Genomic DNA, 27,636 nt, shown 5'->3' on the forward strand with positions numbered 1-27,636 from the left:
TTGGCATCTGGAAACAAACAATCCTATTGCATATCTAACTCCGGTGTTATATGATGTTATGGAACGGGGTAACTAGGTTGTCAGACTCACTGTTTGCTGCTTGGTTCTTTACTGGTTCTGGGGACATGACAGTACTGGCAGAACTGAATCCTTCCCCTTTCTCCTCACGCTCACCCTCGAGCTCAAACGCGGGGTTGCAGAAAACGTTCTGGGAAAAGAAAAGACAATTGGTATAACATGGAATACCAAGTAACTTCCCACCATGAAATACAAGGTTGATATAAAAATTGAAACCAGAATTCCAGGCCCACACAAGCTGTCGCTGTCCTCACTTTGTAAATGTCAGAGGATTCTGAGTAAACAGATACTTCGGTGAGGTCTGTCATCTTTGGTTCAGTTTCAGTCTTCCAGGGAAACATTGAAAATCCACATCCTAATACCCACTCGACCCACAATGTAGTCTTGTGTTGTTGTTAAGAGCACAGCAACAACAGGTGTGTTGGAATGTGAAAGGAGAAAAGGTAATGTTTCAGCAGGAAATCTCAATGTGACAGATAAAAGAGGCCTGTATCTTTCCAGGGTGATTGATTCATCATTTTGTTACGAATGCCCCCAAAATATATTTATATATCTATATAAATCCACAATGTAACAAATCCCACAAGAACAAAATATTTAGTCCACCAATTTGAGGTTTAAAATCCAGTGAAAGTCCCCCCGGTGTTTATAGTTCGGTTCTCCTTTCATCACTTTATTAAGTCATGGAGTGTCTGTGTGTGTGAGGTAGGTAGATGTGCAGTCTGTTCTTGTTTTGTTGAGGGTGAGTAATTTGTTATAAAAGACGCCTAGAACTTCCTTCACAGTGTTCCACAAAGCCGAGTCAGCTGAGAGGACTGAGCTTTGGGGCAGGAGGGGGGTTGGGTGGAGTGGGGTGTGGGGGGCGCTCAGAGTAAATTCTCTATAATACGCATAATGATCACCTAATCTCCTAAAACATTTCTCACACACTACACACTCACAAACAATGGCAAGCACAAACTGTGTCATTTACAAATCATACAGTGTATTGGCAACATGGCCCTAACTTGGAGTGAAGTTGGGACCCTGTAGTGGAACTGGGTTAAAAGGATTTGATCTCAGATTTAAGTTTCTGTTTTACAACCACATTTCTGATTCTCATTGATGGTCATCCCCTTTAATACTGACTCAGTAGATGATGCAACAATTTCTAAATATTAGAGGCTATTTGAGTCTCAAAGTAAGATATTACATTTCAAATAAAGATACCAACACATGGATAATAGTGTTTTATGAATCCTAAATGTAAAGTGAAATCACCCAGTTCTGGGAAAACGTGACTCAATCCATGCTTTTGTGTTTGCTGTGGTTCGTTAATGGATAGTCACTCATCAAACAAGAGAACTACATCGTTTGTAGACATATATTTGAAGTCAGACACCAACAGAGACGGAAAGGAGTAAGCACATACTTGTCATGCATGCTGTCACTCTGTTGTTGTGTGCGGCCTTCTCCTTCAGCTCTGTCAAAGAGGGTGAGTACGGAGATGGTCAGGGAGATGCACGAGTCAGGAGTTACCGTAACCAACAACACCGTTCACGATCTCTCAGTAATGTGTTTGTATGTCAGTAAAATGTTGAATTTCCGTCAGACATGTGTCTGTATGTCAGTCATGTCTGTATTTCAGTAATGTGTCTGTATTTCAGTCATATGTACATATGTATTTCAGAAATGTGTGTGGGTCGTTCCACCAACAAGGAGCCTGTTTAGAAGTGTAACTTTGTAAAAAAAAAAACACTAAAAAAAAACACGTTTGATTACAACTATTTTTAACATTCTGTCATAAAGAGCCAACTTAATTTAAAAAATCCCATCTGAAGATGTTAAATGAATAAAATCACAATAGTAAGTGCCTATTAAGTGCCAAATAAAGTTGACCTTAACAGGGTTGGCGATTTCATCATAAATCAGTCCTGGGGTGGCAGGGTAGCCTAGTGGTTAGAGCGTTGGACTAGCTGACAAGGTACAAATCTGTCGTTCTGTTGTTCTGCCCCTGAACAGGCTGTTAACCCTAGGCTGCAATTGAAAATAAGAATTTGTTCTTAACTGACTTGCCTGGTTAAATAAAGGTCAAATAAAAAATAAATCAATAAAAATCCCCTTGTGACAATGGGAAAGGAAGCTTGTTGTGTGCATCAGGGAGTGTCAATTAATTGAATGCAAGCTTCACAAAAAAACAAATGGTTCAACCATTTCTAGCCTATCTATGGGTAACAGGGTAGATGTGTTATGCTCGATCTGTGCAGCTTTCTGCCACAAAACACCAGAGAATTTAAAAAAAACCTTTTACATGATTAATGTTTCTTTTGAAAGAGATGTTGAAAAAATGAAGGTTTCACCATATTAAAACAAGAGTTCAGTTCACGTCACAGGGTTGACCTTAAAATGAGGGACAGATGTAAAGGATTCACGGAGGGACATGTCAAAATGGCATATTATCAAGTCTTTATTCATATAATAACGAGTAACGTGGCTGCATTTCAGTAATGTGCCTGTATTTCAGGAATATGTCTGCATTTCAGGAATATGTCTGCATTTCAGGAATATGTCTGCATTTCAGGAATGTGCCTGTATTTCAGGAATATGTCTGCATTTCAGGAATATGTCTGCATTTCAGGAATATGTCTGGATTTCAGTCATATGTCTGCCTGTATTTCAGTGTGGATGCAGGGGGAAGACTACGGGGACTATGAGGATGAACCGCCCCAGAACTGTTCCATCGCTGAGAAGATCAGAGGCGGCAACGTGTCCTACTCTCAGGCAGGTACCGAGGGCAGCGTGCTGACCTATCACTGTGAGGCAGGACACTACCCGTACCCCATCAGCCAACGGGTGTGCAGCGCCGATGGGGAGTGGTCCTCCATGAGACTGGCCGATGGCAGACGAGTGTCGCGAGCCTCCTGTAAAGGTAGTGTTTCCGGGGGATACAGAAGGAGGTGATGAGTTAGTATCTGATAAACTACTGCTGTATTCTCCTCTGTCTCTCCATCTCTCTCTCTCTCACAATGTGTTTCTCCCCCTCTCTCGCTCTCTCCATCTCTCTCACAGAGATAATGTGTCCAGGCCAGCTCCAATTGGACCATGGTGAGTTCTGGCCCAGGGAACAGTGGTTGAAGCCAGGGGAGAGCCAGAGTTTCTCCTGCCACAGTGGCTTCAGCCTGTCTGGGTCGGCTCAGAGGAACTGCACCTCTCTAGGAGACTGGACAGGCACCATCCCAGTGTGTGATAGCCAAGGTGAGAAGCACTCACCCTTGTACAACATGCCAGGTAAAGTCAGCTTCAGCACGTGTTTCTCCGTACGGTGCACAATATATTAAGTGGTAGAACGAGGATTCATATCAGAAGTAAAACATTAAGGTAGAGGTAATATTTGGTGCAAAGAACTTGTGTGCAAAAAAATCTCAGTATTGATTCATAAAACTGTGCCAAAGAGAGTGGACTTTACCTTAGCTAAGTTCAGACAGGAAACGCCACGTATTCGTTTCACCATTTATTAGAAGATTACAATACATGTACAATAGTCTTGGCATTAGGCCCTGCTCCTTCTGGGTAGCTCACTGCCAGAGCATAAATCATGTAAGATATATTAATAACAGGCAGTGAACAATGTACCTATACCAATCCCCCTGACCAAAACAAAAGCAGAGCCCCAACAGGTGGAGGCTGGGGTGCGAAAGCAGAAAGCACACACTCATGGCGAGTAGTGCATGTTACAGCATGCTAGATCGAATCCCCGAGCTGACAAGGTAAACATCTGTCGCTCTGCCCTTGAACAAGGCAGTTAACCCACTGTTCCTAGGCCTTTATTGTAAGTAAGAATTTGTTCTTAACTGACTTGACTAGTTCAATAAAGGTTAAATGAATGAAATAAAAAATGTGCATGTCACCAAAAACAGAAGCACATAGAGAATTTTTGTGCAAACCTGGTATACTAAATAGACCACCATATTAAGGTAGTGTGATTAATCTAATTGGTTCAATATCAGCCGAGGCTATCAGCTGATTCAACACTCAGATTTCCTGTATGAAACTGCTGGGCATGATGTATTAATCACTATATACCCTGTGGCCGGACGTAAACGATCCTGACTAAGCACTACCGCTCTATTGACATAAACACATCCTTTGCACTGAAGACATTGGCTGCGTCCCAAATGCCACCTTATTCTCTTTATAGTGCACTACTTTTGACCAGGGCCCCGTGCACTATTTAGGGAATAGGCTGCCATTTTGGACTCTGTCATAGTGGTAAAGTTGTAACTACCGTTGATATTGATATTGTGTGCATTCAGGCCAATGCCCACTCTTACAGAGGTCTGGTTGGTGTGAGAGGGTATTTATTAGTTGAGAGCTGGCTGCACCAATTGTGTTCAAGTGCATACAGGCGTGCATAGAGCCCCACTTACTTCGGTTTGATACTTAGGTATAAGAAGCTTTTTGAATCGTAGAAACACATAGACAGGCACAGAGATGAATGGCGCTTTTCATATTATGCATTATAACCCTCTGCATGCTTTTTGCAGTACTATATAATATAATAATATATGCCATTTAGCAGACCTTTATGGAAAGCAACTTACATTACAGTGAGGACATGCATTTTAGTACACCGACACATGACCCCTGCGGGACTTGATCCCACAACCTTAGCGTTTCTTGTTCCATGATTTACCACCGGATCAGTCAAATAAAGGCGTTTGGATCTTATTATTTAAGTTAGTCTTGATTAGTGCCTGTGTCATGGCTCATATAAAATCTTCTCATTTCAGCTGATGACTGTAAGAACCCAGGTGTGCCCCCGGGTGCCCTGAGGTCCGAGGGCCGCTTCCGGAAAGGGGAGAAGGTCCAGTACCGCTGCCAGATGGGTCTGGACCTGTTGGGCTCAGCCGAGAGGGTCTGTCTGGAGTCCAGGGAGTGGAGCGGCTCAGAGACACGCTGCCAGAGTCAGTGGCTTGACTGGACCAGGCTACGCTAGACTAATACATTGCTGCAACATTATGGCCATACCTACATGCTACCTTTTTATATGTACACTTCAATCCAATGTTATTTACAGAGTCAAAGTTCTGCATATGCTAATATGCTATTATCTGTCTCAAAACAGCCCAGTATGCCTTTGACTCCCCCAGTGCAGTGGCAGAGGCTATGGGAGGCTCTCTGTCTGGAGTCATGGATGTTCTGTCACCTGAGTTCATAAAGAAAAACAAAGGTGATCCATTATAGTGTGTACGTGCTTGCATTTGTGAGTATGCTGTATCTGTGTATACTCGGTGTGTCATATGTGTTACTTTAAGCTGAGATCATTACACCCCCTATGTTGTCCCTGCGTTCCAGGAGTCACCTTTGGTAGGACCCTGCGGGTGGCTGATGGTCGTATGAACGTGTTCATCCTGATGGATACCTCAGGCAGCATCTCCAAGACCCACTTTAACCTGGCCAGGGGCGCCATTGCTGACCTCATACGCAAGGTCTTACTTTAATTTATGTCCCCACAAACATTGAGGATGCAGATTAAGCCTAGTCCTAGACTGAAAAAGCACTTTCAATGGAGATTCATTTCTGTGCCTGCAAAATCAGCCCTGAGAATCCTCAGAACTTAAAAAACTTCTCACAGATGGTAAACACACTATTCTATGATAAGCCGCTGAAAGACGCAAAAGTCTAACTAACAGGTTTCTCTCTCAGCTTGACAGCTACGAGATTGAGCTGAATTTCCAGGTGATCTCCTACGCCAGCCAGGCCAAAGACATTGTGGACATTGTGTCCAGCAAGGATGAGCATGTCAGGAGCAATGTAAAAAGTGTCCTAAAGAGACTGGCAGCGTTTGATCACCGAAGTATGTCAGCACCTCTCCCTTTCTGCACTTTGTGAAGCTATGACACTGTACAGGAAAATATATACTTTAGCAGTTGACAATTGTTGAGGTGTGCGTGACTGATTAGCATACATGACTGATTAGCATGCATGACTGATTAGCATGCATGACTGATTAGCGTAGAGTGCCTGGTGTGGTTTGATACAATTACCTGTCACCTACAGGCCACGGGAACAAGACTGGCACCAACCTGTACGCTGCTCTGTATCGAGTGTATGAACGCATGGCCATCCTGAGAGAGAGGAACAAGACCCGATTCAGTGAGACGCAGAACGTCATCCTCATTGAAACAGATGGTACATTGTAGGGAGGGTTCAACCTACTCAAGGACTTTTTCAATAGAATGTTCATTGTGTAGGGAGAGGAGAGAGGCATCCATGTGTATTCTCTCTGCCCCGTAGGGTACTCCAACACAGGGGGTAGTCCCCTGGCTGTCCTGGCTAAGATCCGCTCCCTGCTTGGGTACACCTCGGCTCTCGACCACACCGAAGACAAGCTGCTAGGTCAGTTACACAGGGAGCCACACTGAAGACAAGCTGCTAGGTCAGTTACACAGGGAGCCACACTGAAGACAAGCTGCTCGGTCAGTTACACAGGGAGCCACACTGAAGACAAGCTGCTAGGTCAGTTACACAGGGAGCCACACTGAAGACAAGCTGCTAGGTCAGTTACACAGTGAGCCACACTGAAGACAAGCTGCTAGGTCAGTTACACAGTGAGCCACACTGAAGACAAGCTGCTAGGTCAGTTACACAGGGAGCCACACTGAAGACAAGCTGATAGGTCAGTTACACAGGGAGCCACACTGAAGACAAGCTGATAGGTCAGTTGCACAGGGAGCCACACTGACAATACAGCTCTATGATGCTTCACTCAAGACTTTATAAATATCTACTCAGATTGTGTGTGTGTGTGTGTGTGTGTGTGTGTGTGTGTGTGTGTGTGTGTATTTTATGCAGATGTCTACGTGTTTGGTGTTGGGGACAGCGTGAATAAGAACGAGCTGAATCTGATTGCCTCTAGAAAGAGACATGAGAAGCACCTGTTCATTCTGAAGGACTACAAACAGCTGGGAGAAGTGTTCAACAGCATGATCAGTGGGTTGTCTTGGCGTCATCATTAGATTTACCGCAACAAGTGCATTTGATAATTTCCTGGTACAAATTCTGTATCAAAGTCGTTGTATGTAGTATATTTAGCAATAGAATGTCGGAACCACGCAGAATGAAGTCAAATGCAATAGTGAGGATGCATTTATTTCTAGGTGATAAAAGTGTGACCATGTGTGGGGTGGCACAGGAAGATGTGTCAGAGAATCAGGAGGTGTTTGGGCCCACCAAGAAAGCCTATACCAGGCCGTGGCATGTCAATGTCATCACAGTAAGCCTCATTTAACAGAACATAGAAGACTGTACACAATACACACTATCAAAGACACAACTCAATACAGTACCAAGGAATGTACAGTAAACACAATCTACTCTATTCATCCCTCTACAGACTGGCGTTAAGTCTGAGACCTGCCAGGGATCCATCGTGACCCAGAACTGGATCCTGACCGCAGCTCACTGCTTTTCTGCCATCAGATTTGAGGGGAAAGTGGACCAAGAGAAAGTGACTGTGAAGCATGGTCAGTTGCCTACCTAATTTGCACATAGGTCTCTGCATTGACCTCAAAATGTTCATGGGTCATTTGGCAGTGTGTCGTCTGCCCATTCAGAAATACCAATCTATAACGCGGGTGATAAATAGCACAGACTACTGATGATTAAATAGGTGATGTCTATTCTACCTTTCATCCCCAAGTAACGCTTACTAGTAAGGATCAACCTCATGCCAATGTCCCCCAGGTTTTGGAGGAAATAAGGCAGCAAAGGTGCTGTTGGTGATCTCGCACCCACAGTACAAAGTTGACGGACTCAGCCACAAGAAGGTGAAAGAGTTCTATGACTACGACATTGCTCTGGTCAAGGTTGAAACAATCAAGCTGTCATGGACGGCGAGGTGGGTTTGAGCAGCAACACTAGCTCATGAAATCATTCCCTTGTAAATGGTTCTCATTCCAAACCACCACGATTCAATCTACTTGGTCAAATCATTCACTAGCAATGACATTGTTACAATATTAACATATGAGTACTTTATTTCACTCTATTATTGTGTAACTACATGACTTCCTGTACCTCCCTGAGTTGTTTATCTGGTATGTGTTCTCTACAGGCCCATCTGCTTGCCGTGTACCAAGCCTGCCAACCGAGCCATGAAGATGAGTCCCAACTCCACCTGTGAACAACACGGTAAGATGATTACTACTCCTCCTGAACACGGAGTGCAATCCTTTTTTTTTTTTTTTTAGCTTGACAAGCCCAACTCAACTAGTTGTACTTGGTACTGCTGGCCATGACTGGTGTCATCCACCCATGAATCAGATCATGTCTTTGCTTGACTCGAGTTCTATTTCTAATATATATATATATATATACACATATATATACACACACTCACTGGCCAGTTTATTAGGTACATCACCCAGTTCATGAAAATGGATGACTCAGACAGTGAGTCCCGAGGCAGACTGGCATCCAGTTACTGTTGGAATGAATGTTAGAATGGGCAAAACAAATGACCTAAGTGACTGAGCGTGGTGTGATCGTTGGTGCCTTTATTGTTATTTAACAGGCAAGTCAGTTAAGAACATATTCTTATTCATAATGACGGCCTACCGGGGAACAGTGGTTTAACTGCCTTGTTCAGGGGTAGAATGACAGATTTTTTACCTTGTCAGCTCGGGGATTCTGATCCAGCAACCTTTCGGTTACTGGCCCAGCTCTCTAACCACTAGGCTACCTGCCACCCCTGGTGAGCCACATCCAGTACCAAACAAAACCATCCAGTCAGTGGCAGTCCTGTGGGCGAGAACAGCTCATTAATGAGAGAGGTGGAATAAATAATACATTGGTGAGTGTATAATAACCAGTTAATGGAGTGTGTGTCTGCAGAGAAAGCCCTGCTACCCATGGAGGAGACCAGAGCCTACTTCATCAACAAGGGGGCTACAGTCAAGGATGCAAAACGCAAGCAAACACACATTCATACAGGGAGTAAGGTTAGTGGTACTCAACAACCAAACACACATTCATACAGGGAGTAAGGTTAGTGGTACTCAACAACCAAACACACATTCATACAGGGAGTAAGGTTCGTAGTACTCAACAACCAAACACACATTCATAAAGGTCATAGGTCAAATCCACAGGCCTTCTACAATATAATCTCTATCGTTGGCTCTGCATTTACTACCATTTGTGTATGAGGAGTGAAGTTCTACAAATGTACTTTGTGAATAAGAGTTCGTCTGCATGTATGCCTGCAAATTATGTCTAATTGATGTGCATGTTTGTGAAGGGTGTCGTATGAAGGGTGCGGTGTTAATTGGTAGAACCATTGTTTGATGTTCCTATTTGCAGAGGCCTGACTGTATTAAACAGGCTGAGAACACACTTCTAACTCCTCACGATGCAACACTGAATGAATACGTGCCAGACAGGTTTCTGTGCTCGGGCGGATCTGCCGATCATATAGATGCAGTAACTTGCAAAGGTATGTTTGTAGGATTAGACAGCATGGGAAGTCACATTATACAACTCGGGAACACATACATTAATTCATATACAAATAATAGGATAAACCTTTATGTTATTCTCATGTGTGATATGATCCAACTTTTCCTGACAGGTGACTCTGGAGGCGCTTTGTTCCTTCTTAACAGACTGCGGTATTTTCAAGTGAGAAACTCCCCTTCCACTAAATCTTCTCCATGATAAGCATACTTCATACTAGCATATAGAACTACGTTCCAGTATCTGGTGTTTGGTTCATTAGGCAAAGCTAAGTGTACTTTTTGCATGACTCTATTCAATGACCAGGCATATACAGTTGAAGTTGGATGTTGACATACACTTAGGTTGGAGTCATTAAAACTCGTTTTTCAAACACTCCACAAATTTCTTGTTAACAAACTATAGTTTTCACAAGTCGGTTAGGACATCTACTTTGTGCATGAAACAAGTCCTTTTTCCAACAATTGTTTACAGATTATTTCACTTATAATTCGTTGTATCACAATTCCAGTGGGTCAGAAGTTTACATGCACGAAGTTGACTGTGCCTTTAAACAGCTTGGAAAATTCCAGAAAATGATGTCATGGCTTTAGAAGCTTCTGATAGGCTAATTGACATCATTTGAGTCAATTGGAGGTGTACCTGTGGATGTATTTCAAGACCTACCTTCAAACTCAGTGCCTCTTTGCTTGACATCATGGGAAAATCAAAAAATATCTGCCCCAAAAAATTGTAGACCTCCACACGTCTGGCTCATCCTTGGGAGAAATTTCCAAACGCCTGAAGATACCACGTTCATCTGTACAAACAATTGTACGCAAGTATAAACACCATGGGACCATGCAGCAGTCATACCGCTCAGGAAGGAGACACGTTCTGTCTCCTAGATATGAACGTACTTTGTTGCGAAAAGTGCAAATCAATCTTCACAAGGTGAAGATGCTGGAGGAAACAGGTACAAAAGTATCTATATCCACAGTAAAAGGAGTCCTATATCGACATAACCTGAAAGGCCGCTCATCAAGGAAGAAGCCAGTGCTCCAAAACCGCCATAAAAAAAGCCAGACTACGGTTTGCAACTTCACATGGGGACAAAGATTGTACTTTTTGGAGAAATGTCCTCTGATCTGATGAAACAAAAATAGAACTGTTTGGCCATAATGACCATAGTTATGTTTGGAGGAAAAAGTGGGAGGCTTGCAACCCGAAGAACACCATCGCAACCATGAAGCATGGGGGTGGCAGCATCATGTTGTGGGGGTGCTTTGCTGCAGGGGGGACTGGTGCACTTCACAAAGTAGATGGCACCATGAGGATGGAAAATGAAGTGAATATATTGAGGCAACATTTCAAGTTAAAGCTTGGTTACAAATAAGTCTTCCAAATGGACAATGTCCCCAAGCATACTTCCAAAGTTGTGGCAAAATGGCTTAAGGACAACAAAGTCAAGGTATTGGAGTGGTCATCACAAAGCCCTGACCTCAATCATATAGAAAATAGGCAGAATTGAAAAAGCATGTGCAAGCAAGGAGGCCCTACAAACCTGACTCAGTTACACCAGCTCTGTCAGGAGGAATGGGCCAAAATTAACCTAACTTACTGTGGGAGGCTCCCTGAAACGTTTGACCCAAGTTAAACAATTTAAAGGCAATGCTACCAAATACTAATTGAGTGTATGTAAACTTCTGAGCCACTGGGAATGTGATTAAAGAAATAAAAGCCTAAATAAATCACTCGCTACTATTATTCTGACATTTCACCTTCTTAAAATAAAGTGGTGATCCTAACTGACCTGAGACAGGGAATTTTTAATATAATTAAATGTCAGGAAATGTGAAAAGCTGAGTTTAAATGTATTTGGCTAAGGTGTACATAAACCTCCTACTTCAACTGTAGGAATGAATCCACACCCGTGGTTCTATTCCATCTATCCTGCAGGTGGGAGTAGTGAGCTGGGGCACCAAGAACGTGTGTGAGCCACAAGACAGTAGTGACAGGCCCCCTCCTGATGCAAGGGACTTCCACATTAGTGTCTTCCACTTGCTGCCATGGTTAAAACAGCACCTGGGGACGGAGCTGGAGTTTCTACCTATGGACGACTGAGTTTCAACTTGGATTCTCACAAAAAGCTTAAAATATTGATTTAGTAGCGCCAATTTAGGAAGGTGGCTTAATAGCAGAAAAAGATGCCTTTCCGTTTCCCTACTTTATAGAATAGGACCCATTGTAAAATGAATCAAATTAATAACAATTTATTAAAATATAAAATGAATTAAACATTGCTCATGTTTTTTTTTACTTTTTAGGCTTTCTGGAAACAAGTACTGTATATCTGACAGGAAAATATGACACTCAAGCAAATGAAACAAAAATGCTGTCTGCTGTGGTTACATTTAGTTAAAACATCTGTACCTTCAAATGTATGTAGTGCAATAACAGTGATTTGTTGATTAGCAGCAGGTAACTAAATAGTTTGTCTACATACAGCCACAGGGTACAACGGCTAGATTATTTTCCTGAAATTACTCTGCACCAATAACATTCTGACAAATCTTAGGTTAGAATAGCGTTCGAATGCCAGCCCCCCAATCAGCCTTCAGAGAACTGCCTGAAGAGGGCCTCTGATTGTCTGTAAAGGTTGGGACAAAATTAACTTGCAGGATTTCTGAAAAACCTTCCGATAGACTGGGTGCCACAAACGTCTTTCTGTGTGGAGAGAAAAAGTCTGTTCAGAGTGAGCAAATACCTTCGGACATGCATTTATTTTACATGACATATGTATATGCTGCGTTTATACAGGCAACCCAATTCTGATATTTTTCTACTAATTGGTCTTTTGACCAATCAGATCAGCCCTTTTGCTAATTATTGGGCAAGAGATCAGAATTGGGCTGGCTGTGTAAACCATAAAATTCATAAAGACATATTTGGTATATTAGTGTGCTCTGATCCTTTCAACCCAATGTGGAGGCCAGTGAATCCCTACTTTGAGAATGTGATGCTGTGAAGTCCCTTGATAATATCCAATGTCACTTACTTGTGACTGTGGAAGATCATGCCATTGACTTTGAGGTGCTTAGTGGTGAGGGGGCCATCTCAGGGAACTGTAAAGCACAGGAAGAGCCCAATAATGAACAACACTATGCATCAGGGCAGCACCTCAGAGCCTATATTGAACTGGGTGTCTCCCATGGCCTGTACTTTATAAGGTTTAAGAAGTGGACATTGAACCAGATGGTTTTAGTTTAAGTTCCAGATTGGGCTATACTGTTTGGGCGATCAGGTCCCAAGTTCACATTACCTTCTACTCTACTAGAATGAATCATGTGTAGTCTGGTATACGCAGTTCCGTAGATGGAGAGAGGAGACCTACTCTGTTGTTGTGCTTGGCCTGCTCCAGGGAGGCAGAGCAGTTGAAGCAGCAACAGGACACGGCCAAACTCTGGCTGACAGCATCATACCTGGAGGGTTAGGTTCATGGATGTAGCAGATTTACCACCATCTGCTATGTACGTGGTTTAGGTTGTTCATGAATTACAAACCAAAAGTGCTCCACACACTAGTAGGAGCACAGAGGCAGGTACCGTTTGCAAGACTCTGGGTCTGGATTGGTGTTATCCTCCACCACGCTGCGGCCCTCCATCAGAGTCCGCTCACAGACCGATACACAGCTCTGCTACAAGCCCAGGGTGTCTTGACAAACACAGATCAGGTCAATGTGTGTAGATGGGTGTGTGTGGATGTTAAGAGATCCAACAGCGCACTGATCCACTCACCATGTTCACGTGCACGTGATCTTTGGGGACGATGTGTGTGTGGAAAAAGGTTGATTTCCCGGCTAGATAAAAAAAAAAGAAGGCAGATAGTAAAAAGTGAGGAAGAGAAAGAAAAAGGAATACACGTCCACTTGCCAGCAGGGAAACCCACGGCAATGATGACTTCCTGCTTGGTGGAGGTGATGGAGGCACTGGGCAGGTCATACAGACAGGCGTTGGAGTCACGTTTCCTCTGGAGAGAGAGACTCATACAGAGACTTAAAAAGTTTCAGATACGTATTCTGTGCAGACAGAATACCACTGATATTCACCAGGTTACTCACAGGATCAAATGGAGGAAGACTGAAGGGGGCACTCTTCCAGCACCAGGAAGAACTCTGGAGTTTGGAACTGCAGCTCAAGATTCAGAGCAAACTAGTCGAGAGAGACAATCAGGCACTATTAAGATGTGCAATGCATGCCTGTACAACACCTGGTCATAAAGTGTATCTACAACATAGCGAGAATCACCTTTCATACAGTCAGTGGACACAGAACACTTTCTCTGCTGATTTGTCTCCATTGATTTTTATCATATTCAAATTCCTGGAAGCATATGCTGGAGGCATATGGACAAATTAAAGTACTTTTCGATCCTAATATTTCTATTGTATTCTAATCTGATATTTCTATTCTATTCCATTGATTTCCCGCACCATATGCTTGTTGAAGTATGAAAATGTCTGCACTCACTACTGTAAGTTGCTCTGGATAAGAGAGTCTGATAAATGACTAAAAGGTAGAGTAAATGTTGAAGCAGTGACTGGTCTATGTCATGACTCACCAGGGTAATGTGGTCTAAGTGGATGACAAGCACAACTCGACAGTGCCAAAGGGAGTTGGTATTGTGAACCTTTTGTGACACACCCGTGTTGTGACCTGTTGTAGAAGGATACAATCATAGCCACCCTTTAATCCCTATTCACAATGTCTGATATGAGACATGTCTTCTGGTCTCACCTTCTCACAAAGGTGCTCCCATATCCCCATCACTGACTTCCTGTAGATCGCAGAACCAGACACCACAAAGACATGAGACACACACCGTTTGAGGTGTCAACATCTGAATTACACACGATAAAATACAGACAAACACATAAATACAACACAGTGTATCTGCTTCCAAGCTCCATCTTTGTGTGTAAATGTTTCTTGACTAACCTGTGCGGGGAGCTGTAATGTCTTCAGAATGGTCTCCACTTTAGACTTGAAATCCTCAGGTTTCAGTTTCCCCCTAGAGATACCCATCTGAATGGTGACGAACACAACCTGGGAGGGGGGCAACAGGGACATTGTTAGCTATTCATCTAGATACAAATTACCATTAAAAGGATGCATAACACCATGCCCAAACTGGACGCGTGTGTACATCCGCGTGCACAAACGTGCGCAAATTGATTTTGTCCCCCAACACCAAACGCGATCACGACACACAGGTTGAAATTTCAAAAACAAACTCAGAACCAATTATATCAATTTGGGGACAGGTCGAAAAGCATTAAACATTGATGGCAATTTAGCTAGCTTGCTTGCAGTTGCTAGCTAATTTGTCCTGGGATATAAACGTTGAGTTGTTATTTTACCTGAAATGCACAAGGTCCTCAACTCCGACAATTAATTGACACATAAAAAGGTCAACCGTATCGTTTCTAGTCATCTCTCCTCCTCCCAGGCTTTTTCTTCTTTTGACTTTATATGGCGATTGGCATCTAACTTTCATAATAAGGTGTATTACCACAACTGACCGACCTCAGTTCATCTTTCAATCACCCACGTGGGTATAACCAATGAGGAGATGGCATGTGGGTATCTGCTTCTATAAACCAATGAGGATATAGGAGAGGCAGGACTTGCACCGCGTTCAGCGTCATAAATAGAACTGACTTCTATTTTAGTGCTTGGCAACGCAGACGCTCGTTGGCGCGCACGAGCAGTATGGGTGCAATGATTGAATAACATGTATGTGTACATTTATTTTGCCACATGAGTGGTGTGGTCAGCATGTAAGAAGCAGGTCTCATAAAACAGCTTTGCAGTGTCCGTGCTTGACAATACATTTATGTTTGTGTAACAGTATAACTTTAGACCGTCCCCCTCGCCCATACCCGGGCGCGGACCAGGGACCCTCTGCACACATCAACAACAGTCATCCTCGATGCATCGTTACCCATCGCTCCACAAAAGCCACGGCCCTTGCAGAGCAAGGGGAACTACTACTTCAAGGTCTCAGAGCAAGTGACGTCACTGATTGAAACGCTATTTAGCGCTGCACCACCGCTAACTAAGCTAGCCGTTTCACATCCATTACATTTGCCACTACCTTGTAGCCTTTATTTAATAAGCTGGCCTGTCTGGGCTGGATCTCAGGAAAGAGAATCCTGTGAAGGTGATAAGAGAACAAATAAAGGGAAGGAAAAGTGAAGAGACGAAGAAGAGGGATGAGGAGAGAGCGATAGACCAAGCAAAGCGAGAGGAGGTCGTATGCAAAGCCAGGACTTGACAGAACAGAAGAATGTCTGGGCCAAGAAGAAAGATGGGTCAGCTTTAAAAATAAATTACTGAAAGTAATTGTGTTTGTACTGCTCGGTTGGTCCAAAGTGCTCAAATGTAGGCCTAAAAAATGTAATCCTTTGATGGACAATAAATAAAGCATCTCATTCAAACATAACACAAAGATTAATTGGCTTGAATCAAATATTTAGTTGTACAGAGTTACCTCTAACCTTGGTGCTTCCAGTGATGCCAGCAGCTGTGTAGAGCATGAGGTTTCCAATCTGTTGCCAGTGGCTTTGAGAACATGCTGAGGCCTGCTGCTGGAAACCATCTCTGATGGCCCCTGAAGCCCTCTCTGATATCTCTTGGAGCTGTCAGAGCTTCTCCTCAGCAAGCTTCTCAGCCTCATCCTCGCCCCCACTGTCTGAGCCCTCAGTCCTCCGACGCTTCTCCTGCGGGTCCTCCTAGGAACTGCATGGCCCTTCGGATGCCTGCATCAAAAACAAAAATGCAATCATGGTATGGTCAAATAAAACTTCAAGTAAATTGAGGTTGGCATTGTGAAAACATGGTGTATTTTGAACAGTTGAAGTGATGCGTTCAGTCCTCTTGGTTACTCAAAATATTGCTAGACAAATTAAAATGCATGCCATTTTCTCCTTTAAAGATAAACGTGTTCTCATACCTTCTCGGGAGAGGAAGCAAAAAAGTATTGGATACTGCGTTTGAGACCTGTGCTCTGAAACTCTGTTGTTCATTCCTCCTTTTGTCTTATCCAACACTTTCAACCTTTCTACAGCCTTCCCCTTCTGGGCAGGGGATGAGGAGGTTTCGTTGAAAGTAGAGAACTACACTCTGAAGGGGTGGCTCTGGTTGACCAGGTAGAGGGTGCTGTCATGGGTCAGTCGGCCAGACTGGCCTCTACCAAGACTCTCGCTGCTGAAGGAGTTTGGACCAAGCTGAAGAGGAAAACTATTGTTACTTTGACAGCAATTACAGACAGGTTAAGCAGTAGTGTTGAGTGTTTAACTAAGATTAGAGTGTTGGCCTCATCAACAGGCACAATGTAATAATTTCATACCTGTGTTACAAGTACCTCCTTGTCTGCATAACAGGCCACCAGCTTCGCTAGAAGGAATATGAAATATTTTATATAGTCATGCAGTTTAGATAGCTGGTTTGAGTAATCCCATATGCATCCCAATAATCTGTCCTTTCTCCTGAAGCCTACACTCATTCACTACTCTTCTCACATTTAAAAGCTTTGCATTGGTGTAAGCAAGGGCTAGAGGAAGTTTCCATATACCATTCCTTTTAAATCCATGAAGGAAAGTGAACAAGTGCGTACACCTTGGGAGGAAATAGAAATAATTCGAACATAGCCATTGATACCTATTGGTATCTAACGTTAAGTAGCTAGTCCTTTTACCCTGGTTTCGGGAGCACTTTTTGTCAACAACTCCAGTCTCTGGACCACGACCTAGGATCACGGCTCAGCCATCAGCTAGTGGGACACAAACTCCGGATGCACTGACTACTGTGCACTGCTGCATCTGCAAAGACAAGAGACAGTAGTGAACAACAAATAACGTAAGGGTGTCCGTAACATGTCATTTTAAAATGCCTGTAACGTGAATTAACCATGCCAAATTTGACTGAAGTCAAGAGCGATTATAACTAATGTAGCGTTATAAATTAAACGCTAGCTACTGGCTAGCCATGTATGCATGTAGTCTTGCATGGGCCAAAGCCAAGCTTTGCGTGGTGAATACATCCACATCGGTCATTCAAAAGTGTACTCGTTATTTTCAGTTCACAACTACACAAGAGGAAGTATGGAATATTGCAGAGAAATAAGCAGAACACTTTAAAGGTGGCGCATGCCAACTTTAATTGGTTTGTCACAAAAACACTTTCGTTTAGAAACATCCATCTCATATATGGTCCCGAACCTAGTGGGCTTGTTTTTCCCATGTCTTATCACTCTGCCATCATACCCTCTATTCGTTTTCCACAATAAGACTACTCACATGGGTGGAGTCAGTCTCAGAAGTGCTGTTAGAATACCTGCCTGCCGAAAAACCGGTTTATCAAAACAGACATCTGACTAGCCGAGGTTTACCCAATTCAAAAACGCTAACTGCTTTAGCACATATTGACATAGTATCTTCTAATCGGGACTGCTTTAGCACATATTGACATAGTATCTTCTGTTCAACAAAGGGTACATTAAATTACTACACTCCTTAATATGGTTAGTGTTCCCACAAGGACCTATCTCCATGTTACATCGCTTGTTTACAGAAGACATAGGCTGCCATCTGTGCTAATTAGTTAGCTAGCCCTAACCCTTAACCTCAGACCTTACTTTCAGCATTTATTCCAAAATCCTATTCTTTCCCCATTCATTTTTCCTGTAAGGATGGCTGAATGAACCTGAGGTAATTCCCGGGTTTAGGACTAAAAGTGGCGAGTTTGATTGTGTTGGGAAGAAAAGTACAATCATCGCATAGAAGATTAAGAGCTCAGTTCAATCCAACCTGCATAGCAGTATTTACACAGCAGCTCTTTTTCCAATGGTCAAATTAACTCACATATTGGTCTTGGGTACTGTATAAAAACCTACAACTACTACCAGGGTGACCCTCTCACAGGTATGATTTCACTTGATATAATTAGAACTGTGTGGGTACGGCATTAATATAGTAAATAAAGGATTTTGTTTAAACATAAATATTCTGCCCCGTGTTGTCACGCCCTGATCTGTTTCACTTGTTCCTGTGATTGTCTCTACCTCCTCCAGGTGTCACTTATTTTCCCCAGTGTATTTATCCCTGTGTTTCCTGTCTCTATGTGCCAATTCGCCTTGTATGTTTTCAAGTCAAGCAGCATGTTTTTCCCGTGCTCCTGTTTCCTGTTCTCTTTTCCTAGTCTTTCTGGTTTTGACCCTTGCCTGTTTTGTCTGGACGCCGTACTCGCCTGCCTGCCCTTTCTGCCTGCCCTGACATCGAGTTTGTCTGCCACTCTGTACCTCTTGGACTCAGAATTTGGTTTTGACCTTTTGCCTGTCCACGACCATTCTCTTGCCTACTCTTTTTGGTTATAAATAAAAAACTAAGACTCTAACTATCTGCCTCCTGTGTCTGCATCTGGGTCTCACCTTGTGCCCTTATACTTGTGGGATTAGATCTCCCAATCATTGAACTATGAACCAATTGTTTTAGCAGACTACACCACCACTCATAGAAGTTGGGAAACAAATACGAGTTGACATTACCACCATTGTCATCTATTTCCTGTAATGAGTTTTAATTGAAATAATAATTGTTGACCTTCAAACTTTGCTTTTGCCAAAGAATTGTACATTTGCAACAATTACAGCCTTGCAGACTTTTGGCATTCTAGTTGTAAATTTGTTGAGGTAATCTGAAGAGATTTCACCCCATGCTTACTGAATCACCTCCCACAAGTTTTTGGATTGGCTTGATGGGCTTGATGGGCACTTCTTACGTACCATACGGTCAAGCTGCTCCCACAACAGCTCAATAGGGTTGAGATCCGGTGACTGTGCTGGCCACTCCATTATAGACAGAATACCAGCGGACTGCTTCTTCCCTAAGTAGTTATTGCATAGTTTGGAGCTGTGCTTTGGGTCATTGTCCTGTTGTAGGAGGAAATTGGCTCCAATGAAGCACCGTCCACAGGGTACTGCATGGTGTTGCAAAATGGAGTGATTGCCTTCCTCCTTCAAGATCCCTTTTACCCTGTAAAAATCTCCCACTTTACCACCACCAAAGCACCCCCAGACCATCACATTGTCTCCACCATACTTGACAGATGGAGTCACTCCTCCAGCATCTTTTCATTTGTTCTGCGTCTCACAAATGTTCTTCTTTGTGATCCGAACACCTCAAACTTAGATTTGTCTGTTCATAACACTTTTTTCCAATCTTCCTCTGTCCAGTGTCTGTGTTCTTTTGCTCATCTTAGTCTTTTCTTTTTATTGGCCAGTCTGAGATATGTCTTTTTCTTTGCAACTCTGCCTAGAAGGTCAGCATCCCGGAGTCACCTCTTCACTGTTGACATTGAGACTGGTGTTTTGCAGGTAGTATTTAATGAAGCTGTCATTTGAGGACTTGTGAGGCGTCTGTTTCTCAAACTAGACACTCTAATGTACTTGTCCTCTTACTCAGTTGTGCACCGAGGCCTCCCACTCCTCTTTATATTCTGATTAGAGCCAGTTTGCGCTGTTCTGTGAAGGGAGTAGTACACCGCGTTGTACGAGATCTTCAGTTACTTGGCAATTTTTCACATGGAATAGCCTTCATTTCTCAGAACAAGAATAGACTGACGAGTTTCAAAAGAAAGGTCTTTCTTGCTGGCCATTTGAGCCTGTAATCGAACCCACAAATACTGATGCTCCAAATACTCAACAACTGCTATTTTTCACTATATTGGATCACTCCAATATATTGGTAACACTCTGAGGAGGAGGGATACATCCGAGGTGAGGATTTACAGATTTACTCCCGTGTACACCTGTATATAGACCCCACGTTCTCTTTCATTTTCTTGACGGACGCCCGCAAGGTCTGAGGTACAAACTTTCTGAAGTTCGCTTGGTAAGTCACTGGTAAGTGTAATATCTTGCGTGGAAGTATACTCAATGGCCACATGGCCAGCCCTTCCTCTTGAGTGCTCCACCTGCTGCGCTTGGTTGATCTGTATCTTCCGCCCGTGGTTTGTCGTACTTGTGCTTTGTTAGCATTACACTACGACTCCGTGTGCATCCATTAGTATGGTGGCTCTTGCTGCCACAAACTGTAATTTACCTTACACAACTTGCCCACTGGCTTGTTCTATGTGTGTGTTGTGAATTGCTTTAACATCCTGCTGTCACGGATCCCTCTGGAACTTTCATTGCGCACACCTGGCCCCCATTCCCACTGATTGTATTTGTATACAGTTGAAGTCGGTTGAAGTCGGAAGTTTACATACTCCAACTTAGGTTGGAGTCATTCAAACTCGTTTTTCAACAACTCCACAAATTTCTTGTTAACAAACTATAGTTTTGGCAAGTCGGTTAGGACACCTACTTTGTACATAACACAAGTCATTTTTCCAACAATTGTTTACAGACAGATTATTTCACTTATAATTCACTGTACCACAATTCCAGTGGGTTAGAAGTTTACATACACTAAGTTGACTGTGCCTTTAAACAGCTGGGAAAATTCCAGAAAAATCATGTCATGGCTTTAGAAGCTTCTGATAGGCTAACTGACATAATTTGAGTCAATTGGAGGTGTACCTGTGGATGTATTTCAAGGCCTACCTTCAAACTCAGTGCCTCTTTGCTTGACCTCATGGGAAAATCAAAAGAAATCAGCCAAGACCTCAGAAAAAAATGTAGACCTCCACAAGTCTGGTTCATCCTTGGGAGCAATTTCCAAACACCTGATGGTACCACGTTCATCTGTACAAACAATTGTATGCAAGTATAAACACCATGGGACCACGCAGCTGTCATACCGCTCAGGAAGGAGACGCGTTCTGTCTCCTAGAGATGAACGTACTTTGGTGCGAAAAGTGCAAATCAATCCCAGAACAACAGCAAAGGACCTTGTGAAGATGCTGGAGGAAACAGGTATAAAAGTATCTATATCCACAGTAAAAGGAGTCCTATATCGACATAACCTGAAAGGCCGCTCATCAAGGAAGAAGCCAGTGCTCCAAAACCGCCATAAAAAAAGCCAGACTGAGGGACATGGGGAGAAAGATCGTACTTTTTGGAGAAATGTCCTCTGGTCTGATGAAACATAATTGGCTATAATGGACATTGTTATGTTTGGAGGAAAAAGTGGGAGGCAAGCAAGCCGAAGAACACCATGCCAACCGTGAAGCACGGGGGTGGCAGCATCATGTTGTGGGGGTGCTTTGCTGCAGGAGGGACTGGTGCACTTCACAAAATAGATGGCATCATGAGGGGGGAAAACTATGTGGATATATTGAAGCAACATCTCAAGACATCAGTCAGGAAATTAAAGCTTGGTCGCAAAAGGGTCTTCCAAATGGATAATGACCCCAAGCATACTTCCAAAGTTGTGGCAAAATGGCTTAAGGACAACAAAGTCAAGGTATTGGAGTAGAGGTCGACCGATTATGATTTTTCAACGCCGATGCCGATACCGATTATTGGCGGACCGTAAAAGCCTATACCGATTAATTGCCCCCTTTTTTTGTTGTTTTTGTTGTTGTAATAATGACAATTACAACAATACTGAATGAACACTTATTTTAACTTAATATAATACATCAATAAAATCGCGGTCACCACATAAGCTCTCCCAGGGCGTCGGACCCCTGCTCCATGGCCTTGTTGGCTTGGCTGAGCTCATGGCTTCTGTTTGTGACAGGTGTGATGGTGGCATCCTCCCTGGGGATCTGCATACCTCGTGTATGCACTGCCTAGGTTTGAGCCACATGGAGAGGAAGGTGGAACACCCTACTGGATGCCCGTTTGTGTGGTGTTCACAGAACGCTTGCGCCTGGTGCAATTGGAGGCCATGCGCGAGTGGGTCGGCTAGGCTGGGGACGAGCTCCCTCCCTCAGGAGTGGTGCGCAGCGAGCTGTTAGTCCCTCTACAGGGCCCAGCCTAGCCGATCCTGTTGCCTCAGCTGCAGGTAGGCACAGAGGAGCTTCTCCGGGAAGCCATGGAGGTGTCTTGCCTGCTTTCCCTGCTCTAGAGGGATATGGCTCGCACTGAACGCACGGGCCATGGTGCAGCCGGTTACCTCCTGGCACCATCTCTGGCTGGCCTAATCCCTTCTGCCAGCTGGTCTCCAGAGCACATTTACTACTCAACCCATCACCCCAGGGCTGACGTTAGCTGAGGGGTTGATGACATTCTGGAGCAGACCAATAAGGTTCGTAAGGACCGGGAGACCCTGAGACAGTTCATGCCACCTCGTCAGGCCCCGGGTCCAAGGCAGACGGACCTTCGCCACCCACCTGCACCCGAACGATGGTGGGGTCCCTCTCCTGCCCCATCGCCTCGTGCTAAGGGACAACAGCGGGGAGGGGCACAGCATGCAATGAAGCAACCGCTTGTTTTTCCCACACGGGTCTTCCCCGTTTTTTTGCAGAGGTACTGGGTAATTTATCCCTCACCGGGTTTCTATTCCTCCAAGCGGGTCACGACATAAGCTCTCCCAGGGCATCGGACCCCTGCTCCGTGGCCTTGTTGGCTTGGCTAAGCTTATGGCTTCAAGTTGTGACAGGTGTGATGGTGTCAACTGTCACCGCCAGAGGGACGTGCCTGGGGGACCCAGACGCTCAGGGCGCCAGAGGAGAGGCGGGCCCCGGCATTACCCATAACACACCCTTCCCCGGCCTCGGCCGCTTCTCTCAGTCTCAAAGGGCAAAGTGGGGTATCCACAATGCTCGAGGGGTACCGACTCCAATTTCGGTGCCGGCCACCATCCTTCAGGGACCTTCGTGTCAACACTGTGGCCGACCCACTGACGAAAACCCTGCGACTCCCTCACTCCTGGACAAGGGTGCCATCCGCAGGATCGAGACATCAGAACGGCTAGGTGGGTTCTACTCCACTAATTTGAGGTCCCAAAAAGAGACGGAGGGTTTCGACCGATTCTGGACCTCAATGGGTACTTGAAGGTACTGAGGTTCCACATGCTGTCCCCAGTCCGAGTGTTGCAGGCCGTGTCCAGGGACCAGTGGTTTGTGACGCTGGACCTGAGGGATGCGTACTTCCATGTTCCTGTTCACCCAGCTAATTTGCAGTACCTTCGATTTGCATTCGAAGGGACGGCTTACGAATTCATGGCTCTTCCCTTCTGCCTTTCCTTGGAACCCCGCACTTTCACAAAGTGCATGGACGGTGCCCTGGCACCTCTCACGTCCCCAGGATTGTTGATCCTCAATTACCTGGGCAATTGACAGATTTGTACCCCGACCAGGACCCAGGTCCTTTCAGACAGAGACATGCTTCTTGACCCACATCGGCGGGCTGGGCATTACTGTAAATGACAAGAAGAGTCGTCTGATGACCACCTAGAGGGTGGACGAACTGGACTCAGACCTCATGGGAGCATGCCTGCCCACCAGATGGGTTCAGGCAATCTTATCCTGCCTCAACCACTTTCGGTAGGGGCGGTGATATCCGCCCTGACCTACCAACGCCTGTTGGGCTTGCTGACGGTGGCCCCATTGCTGATTCCCCTGGGCCTGCTCCATCTCCGGCCTCTTCAGCGGTGATTCAGCTCCCACCGGCTGCACCCGAAGCGCCACCGTCACCGCCAGTAGCGGGTGACTGCACAGTGCCTCCGGGCATTGTTGAGGTGGAGCTGTCACTCCTTTCTTTCAGGTGGGGTTGAAATTCTGAGGATGTGCCGCAGGGAGCTGGTCAGCACAGACGCCTCCCAGATCGACTAGGGGGGTGTGACTAAGGGCAGGTCGGCCAGCATCTGTTGGCTATCCCCTTGGAGCGGCAGGCACATCAATACACTAGAGCTCTGAGCTGTACCGCTGGCTCTGTCGTCTTTCCTTCCACATCTGAAGGGAAGACATGTCCTGGTGAGAATGGACAACACCACAGTGGTGACTTACATCAACCATCAGGGTGGCCTGAGGTCCCATCACTTCCATCTTATGGCACGGGAGCTCCTTCTCTGGGCTCAGTGACGTCTAGCGTCTCTACGTGCAGCACACGTACCTGGCATCTTGAATGTGGCAGCGAATATGCTCTTGAGGGAGGGCCCGCCACCTTGGACTGTAGCCTACATCCCCAGGCCGTGCAGCACCTGTGGGACAAGTTTGGGAGGGTGCATGTGGACCTGTTTGCCTCCCTGGGCAATGCACACTGCCCCCTGTGGTACTCCATGTCAGATCTACCAGGGCCCCTCTTTTTCCCCTGATCCAGGCTGTGCTGGACAGGACCACGATGGCGGAGCATCGTCTGGTGCTGGTGGCCCCATATTGGCCCAGACGACCCTGGTTCAGCCTTCTCCTGTCCCTGTTGTATGGGACACCTTGGCAACTGCCCCTGAGACCCGACCTGCCGGGGGAAGTCTGTGGCATCCGAGACCGCACCGCCTCAATCTGTGGGCTTGGCCGCTGAATGGCACCAATGGTTCATGTTAGGACTACAGGAGGGCGTAATGAACACCATGCAGAGCGAAAGGGCGCAAGGGCACCGGCTACAACCGTGGTATACCAGTTGCGCTGGAAGCTGATCTGCTATTGAGGTTGTGCCCGAGTCATGCGGAGTGCAGTATGTCCTCCAATACCTGCAATCTCGCTTGGTTGTGGGCTTGGCAGCCTTAACAGTGATAAGGCATTTGGCCGCTATATCTGCCTGCCATGTGGGGTGGATTGACAGGCCAATGGGGCACCATCCCTTGGTCTCCAGGATTATGAAGAGGGTTCGTCGCCTGCGTTCAACTAGGAGCCACTCAATGGTGAGCCGGGATCTGGATGTAGTCTTGGCAGCTTTTACAAAGCCGCTTTTCGAACCGTTGGAGTCTGCCTCCCTGAAACACTTCTCTGTGAAGGAAGTTTTCTTGGTAGCGATTACTTCCATGAAGTGTTGGGTGAGCTTAATGCTTTTTCGGTAAGTTCTGAGTGCTGCCGGATGGACCCCGGTGAGGGGAGTATATCTCTCCACCCCAACCTTTCATTCCTCCCGAAGAGGTTTTGCTTACGATCCCCCGGCAGTGGCAGGGGAGTCTGGGCCTCCCTCCGGCATACTGTGCCCTGTGCGGGCACTGGCTGCCTATGTGGAGCGGACATGGTCAGTGAGAACAGACCAGCTCTTTGTCTGCTATGGTGAGAGAGTTGGCTCAGGTCTCCAACCTGACTCTGCCACACTCCCCGTGCACCCCTCCCCCCAAACATTTTTTGGGGGCTGCCTCTCGGGCTTCCTTGCTAGCCGTGTTTGCTCATAACGCTGCCGCTATGCTTTAGCTGCTGCCTTCTCCTTCCTCTCTGCTTCTACCTGCTCCCAGGGCAGGCGATCCTTCCCGGCCAGGATCTCCTCCCATGTCCAGGATCCCTTGCCATTCAAAATGTCCTCCCACGTCCATGCCTCCTTAACACGCTGCTTGGTCCGTTTGTGGTGGGAAGTATTGTCACGGCCGTTAAAAGAAGAGGACTGACCTCCAGCAACTCCTGTGGCGGGCCGGGCGCAGTGCACGCTGACAAGGTCGCCAGGTGCACAGTGTTTCCTCCGAAACATTGGTGCGGCTGGCTTCCGGGTTTGATGCGGGCTATGTTAAGAAGCAGTGCGGCTTGGTTGGGTTGTGTTTCGGAGGATGGATGGCTTTCGACCTTTGTCTCTCCCGAGCCCATACGGGAGTTGTAGCGATGAGACAAGATAGTAAGTACTAACAATTGGATACCACGAAATTGGGGGGTCAAAAAAATGTTTTAAGAAAAAAGAAGAGGACCAAGGTGCAGCGTGTTGATCGTACATTTTCTTTATTTATATGGAAAATGACACCGAACAAAACAATAAATACTTCAAAAACAAACTGTGAAGCTAAAGGCTATGTGCCCTAAACAAAGTCAACTACCCACAATCACAGGTGGGAAAATAGGGCTGCCTAAGTATGGTTCCCAATCAGAGACAACGATAGACAGCTGTCCCTGATTGAGAACCATACCCGGCCAAAACAAAGAAAAACAAAACATAGAATGCCCACCCAAATCACACCCTGACCAAACCAAAATAGAGACAAAAAAATCTCTCTAAGGTCAGGGCGTGACACGATGTAAACACTTGCACAATTTTCAAACAATGGCCTAGCCTAACCGAACCACAGACTGACCGTTGCCAACTTTGAATTTGCAGTAAGATGCAACCACTTCCAGCTGATTGCAAGGAAACTTGCTTCGGTACAATGTTCGCATACATTTGGCTATTGTTTACATAATGTACATCAAGTGCAATTTTTTATTTCACCTTAATTTAACCAGGTAGGCCAGTTGAGAACAAGTTCTCATTTACAACTGCGACCTGACCAAGATAAAGTAAAGCAGTGCGACACAAATAACAACACAGAGTTACACACGGAATAAACAAATGTACAGTCAATAACACAATAGGAAAAAATCTATGTACAGTGTGTGCAAATGAGGTAAGATTAGGGAGGTAAGGCAATAAATAGGCCGTAGTGGCGAAGTAATTACAATTTAGAAAATAAACACTGGAGTGATAGATGTGCAGAGGATGAATGTGCAAGTAGAAATACTTGGGTGCAAAGGAGCAAAAATAAATAAATAACAATATGGGGATGAGGTAGTTGGCTGGGCTATTTACAGATGGGCTATGTACAGGTGCATCTGTGAGCTGCTCTGATAGCTGAAGCTTAAAGTTAGTGAGGGAGAAAGGGCAGGGCAGGGCAATTGCATCAGAGATTAAAAATACATACCGGAAATACAAGCCGACAGAGCCAAACCGGTGCCCAAAAAGTCTGGTTAATAATACTTTCCTGTGGACATCTTATCTTCATTTCCTATCATCAAAAGGACCAACACCACGGACAACTGGTAAAGTCAATTTAAATATCATTGTATTCATCATTCTGGCTTCTTTTTTAGGGCGACTTAGTTTCAGTCTGATGTATTAGGCAACCCTTCTGGTAATTGGCTGACTCCACCCATGTGAGCACACTGTATTCATACAGACTCACTGTTGACAGATGCCTGCCTTTCCCCTGCCCTGCCCTGTCTGCTC

General features: G+C 45.0%; 1 protein-coding gene, 1 long non-coding RNA gene and 1 pseudogene across 2 annotated transcripts; 1 reads left to right on the top strand and 2 right to left on the bottom strand.

Moving 5' to 3' along the window:
- Window positions 1–1,443: 1,443 nt before the first annotated feature.
- Window positions 1,444–11,850, top strand: si:ch1073-280e3.1 (complement factor B). The gene is made up of 18 exons (XM_024442316.1): window positions 1,444–1,552; window positions 2,738–2,986; window positions 3,127–3,312; window positions 4,848–5,021; window positions 5,183–5,287; window positions 5,413–5,546; window positions 5,764–5,914; window positions 6,118–6,249; window positions 6,355–6,456; window positions 6,913–7,050; window positions 7,218–7,333; window positions 7,454–7,583; window positions 7,804–7,957; window positions 8,174–8,250; window positions 8,953–9,059; window positions 9,421–9,553; window positions 9,689–9,738; window positions 11,512–11,850. Exons 1-18 carry the CDS (start codon window positions 1,495–1,497, stop codon window positions 11,674–11,676), a joined length of 2,361 nt encoding a protein of 786 aa, XP_024298084.1. The 5' UTR covers window positions 1,444–1,494; the 3' UTR covers window positions 11,677–11,850.
- On the bottom strand, window positions 11,810–13,599 carry LOC112266076 (annotated as a pseudogene).
- A 175-nt stretch (window positions 13,600–13,774) lies between these two features.
- Window positions 13,775–27,529, bottom strand: LOC112265209. Its single transcript, XR_002955734.1, has 7 exons — window positions 27,332–27,529; window positions 17,311–17,434; window positions 16,963–17,009; window positions 16,567–16,840; window positions 16,112–16,372; window positions 14,550–14,657; window positions 13,775–14,388 (listed from the first exon to the last, which is right to left on the bottom strand). It is a non-coding gene; the product is annotated as an uncharacterized LOC112265209 (long non-coding RNA).
- Between the last annotated feature and the right edge of the window lie 107 nt (window positions 27,530–27,636).

This window comes from Oncorhynchus tshawytscha, linkage group LG13 (genome assembly GCF_018296145.1).
Source record: "Oncorhynchus tshawytscha isolate Ot180627B linkage group LG13, Otsh_v2.0, whole genome shotgun sequence".
Lineage (NCBI taxonomy): Eukaryota > Metazoa > Chordata > Actinopteri > Salmoniformes > Salmonidae > Oncorhynchus > Oncorhynchus tshawytscha.

What these genes read in the sequence shown, in the direction of transcription:
- si:ch1073-280e3.1 (XM_024442316.1), top strand. Translation starts at nt 1,495, where the DNA reads ATGCATGCTGTCACTCTGTTGTTGTGTGCGGCCTTCTCCTTCAGCTCT. An exon ending in GTTCATAAAGAAAAACAAAG is followed by an intron (nt 5,288 to 5,412) that starts GTGATCCATTAT and finishes CCTGCGTTCCAG; the next exon opens with GAGTCACCTTTGGTAGGACC. An exon ending in CATCCTCATTGAAACAGATG is followed by an intron (nt 6,250 to 6,354) that starts GTACATTGTAGG and finishes TCTGCCCCGTAG; the next exon opens with GGTACTCCAACACAGGGGGT.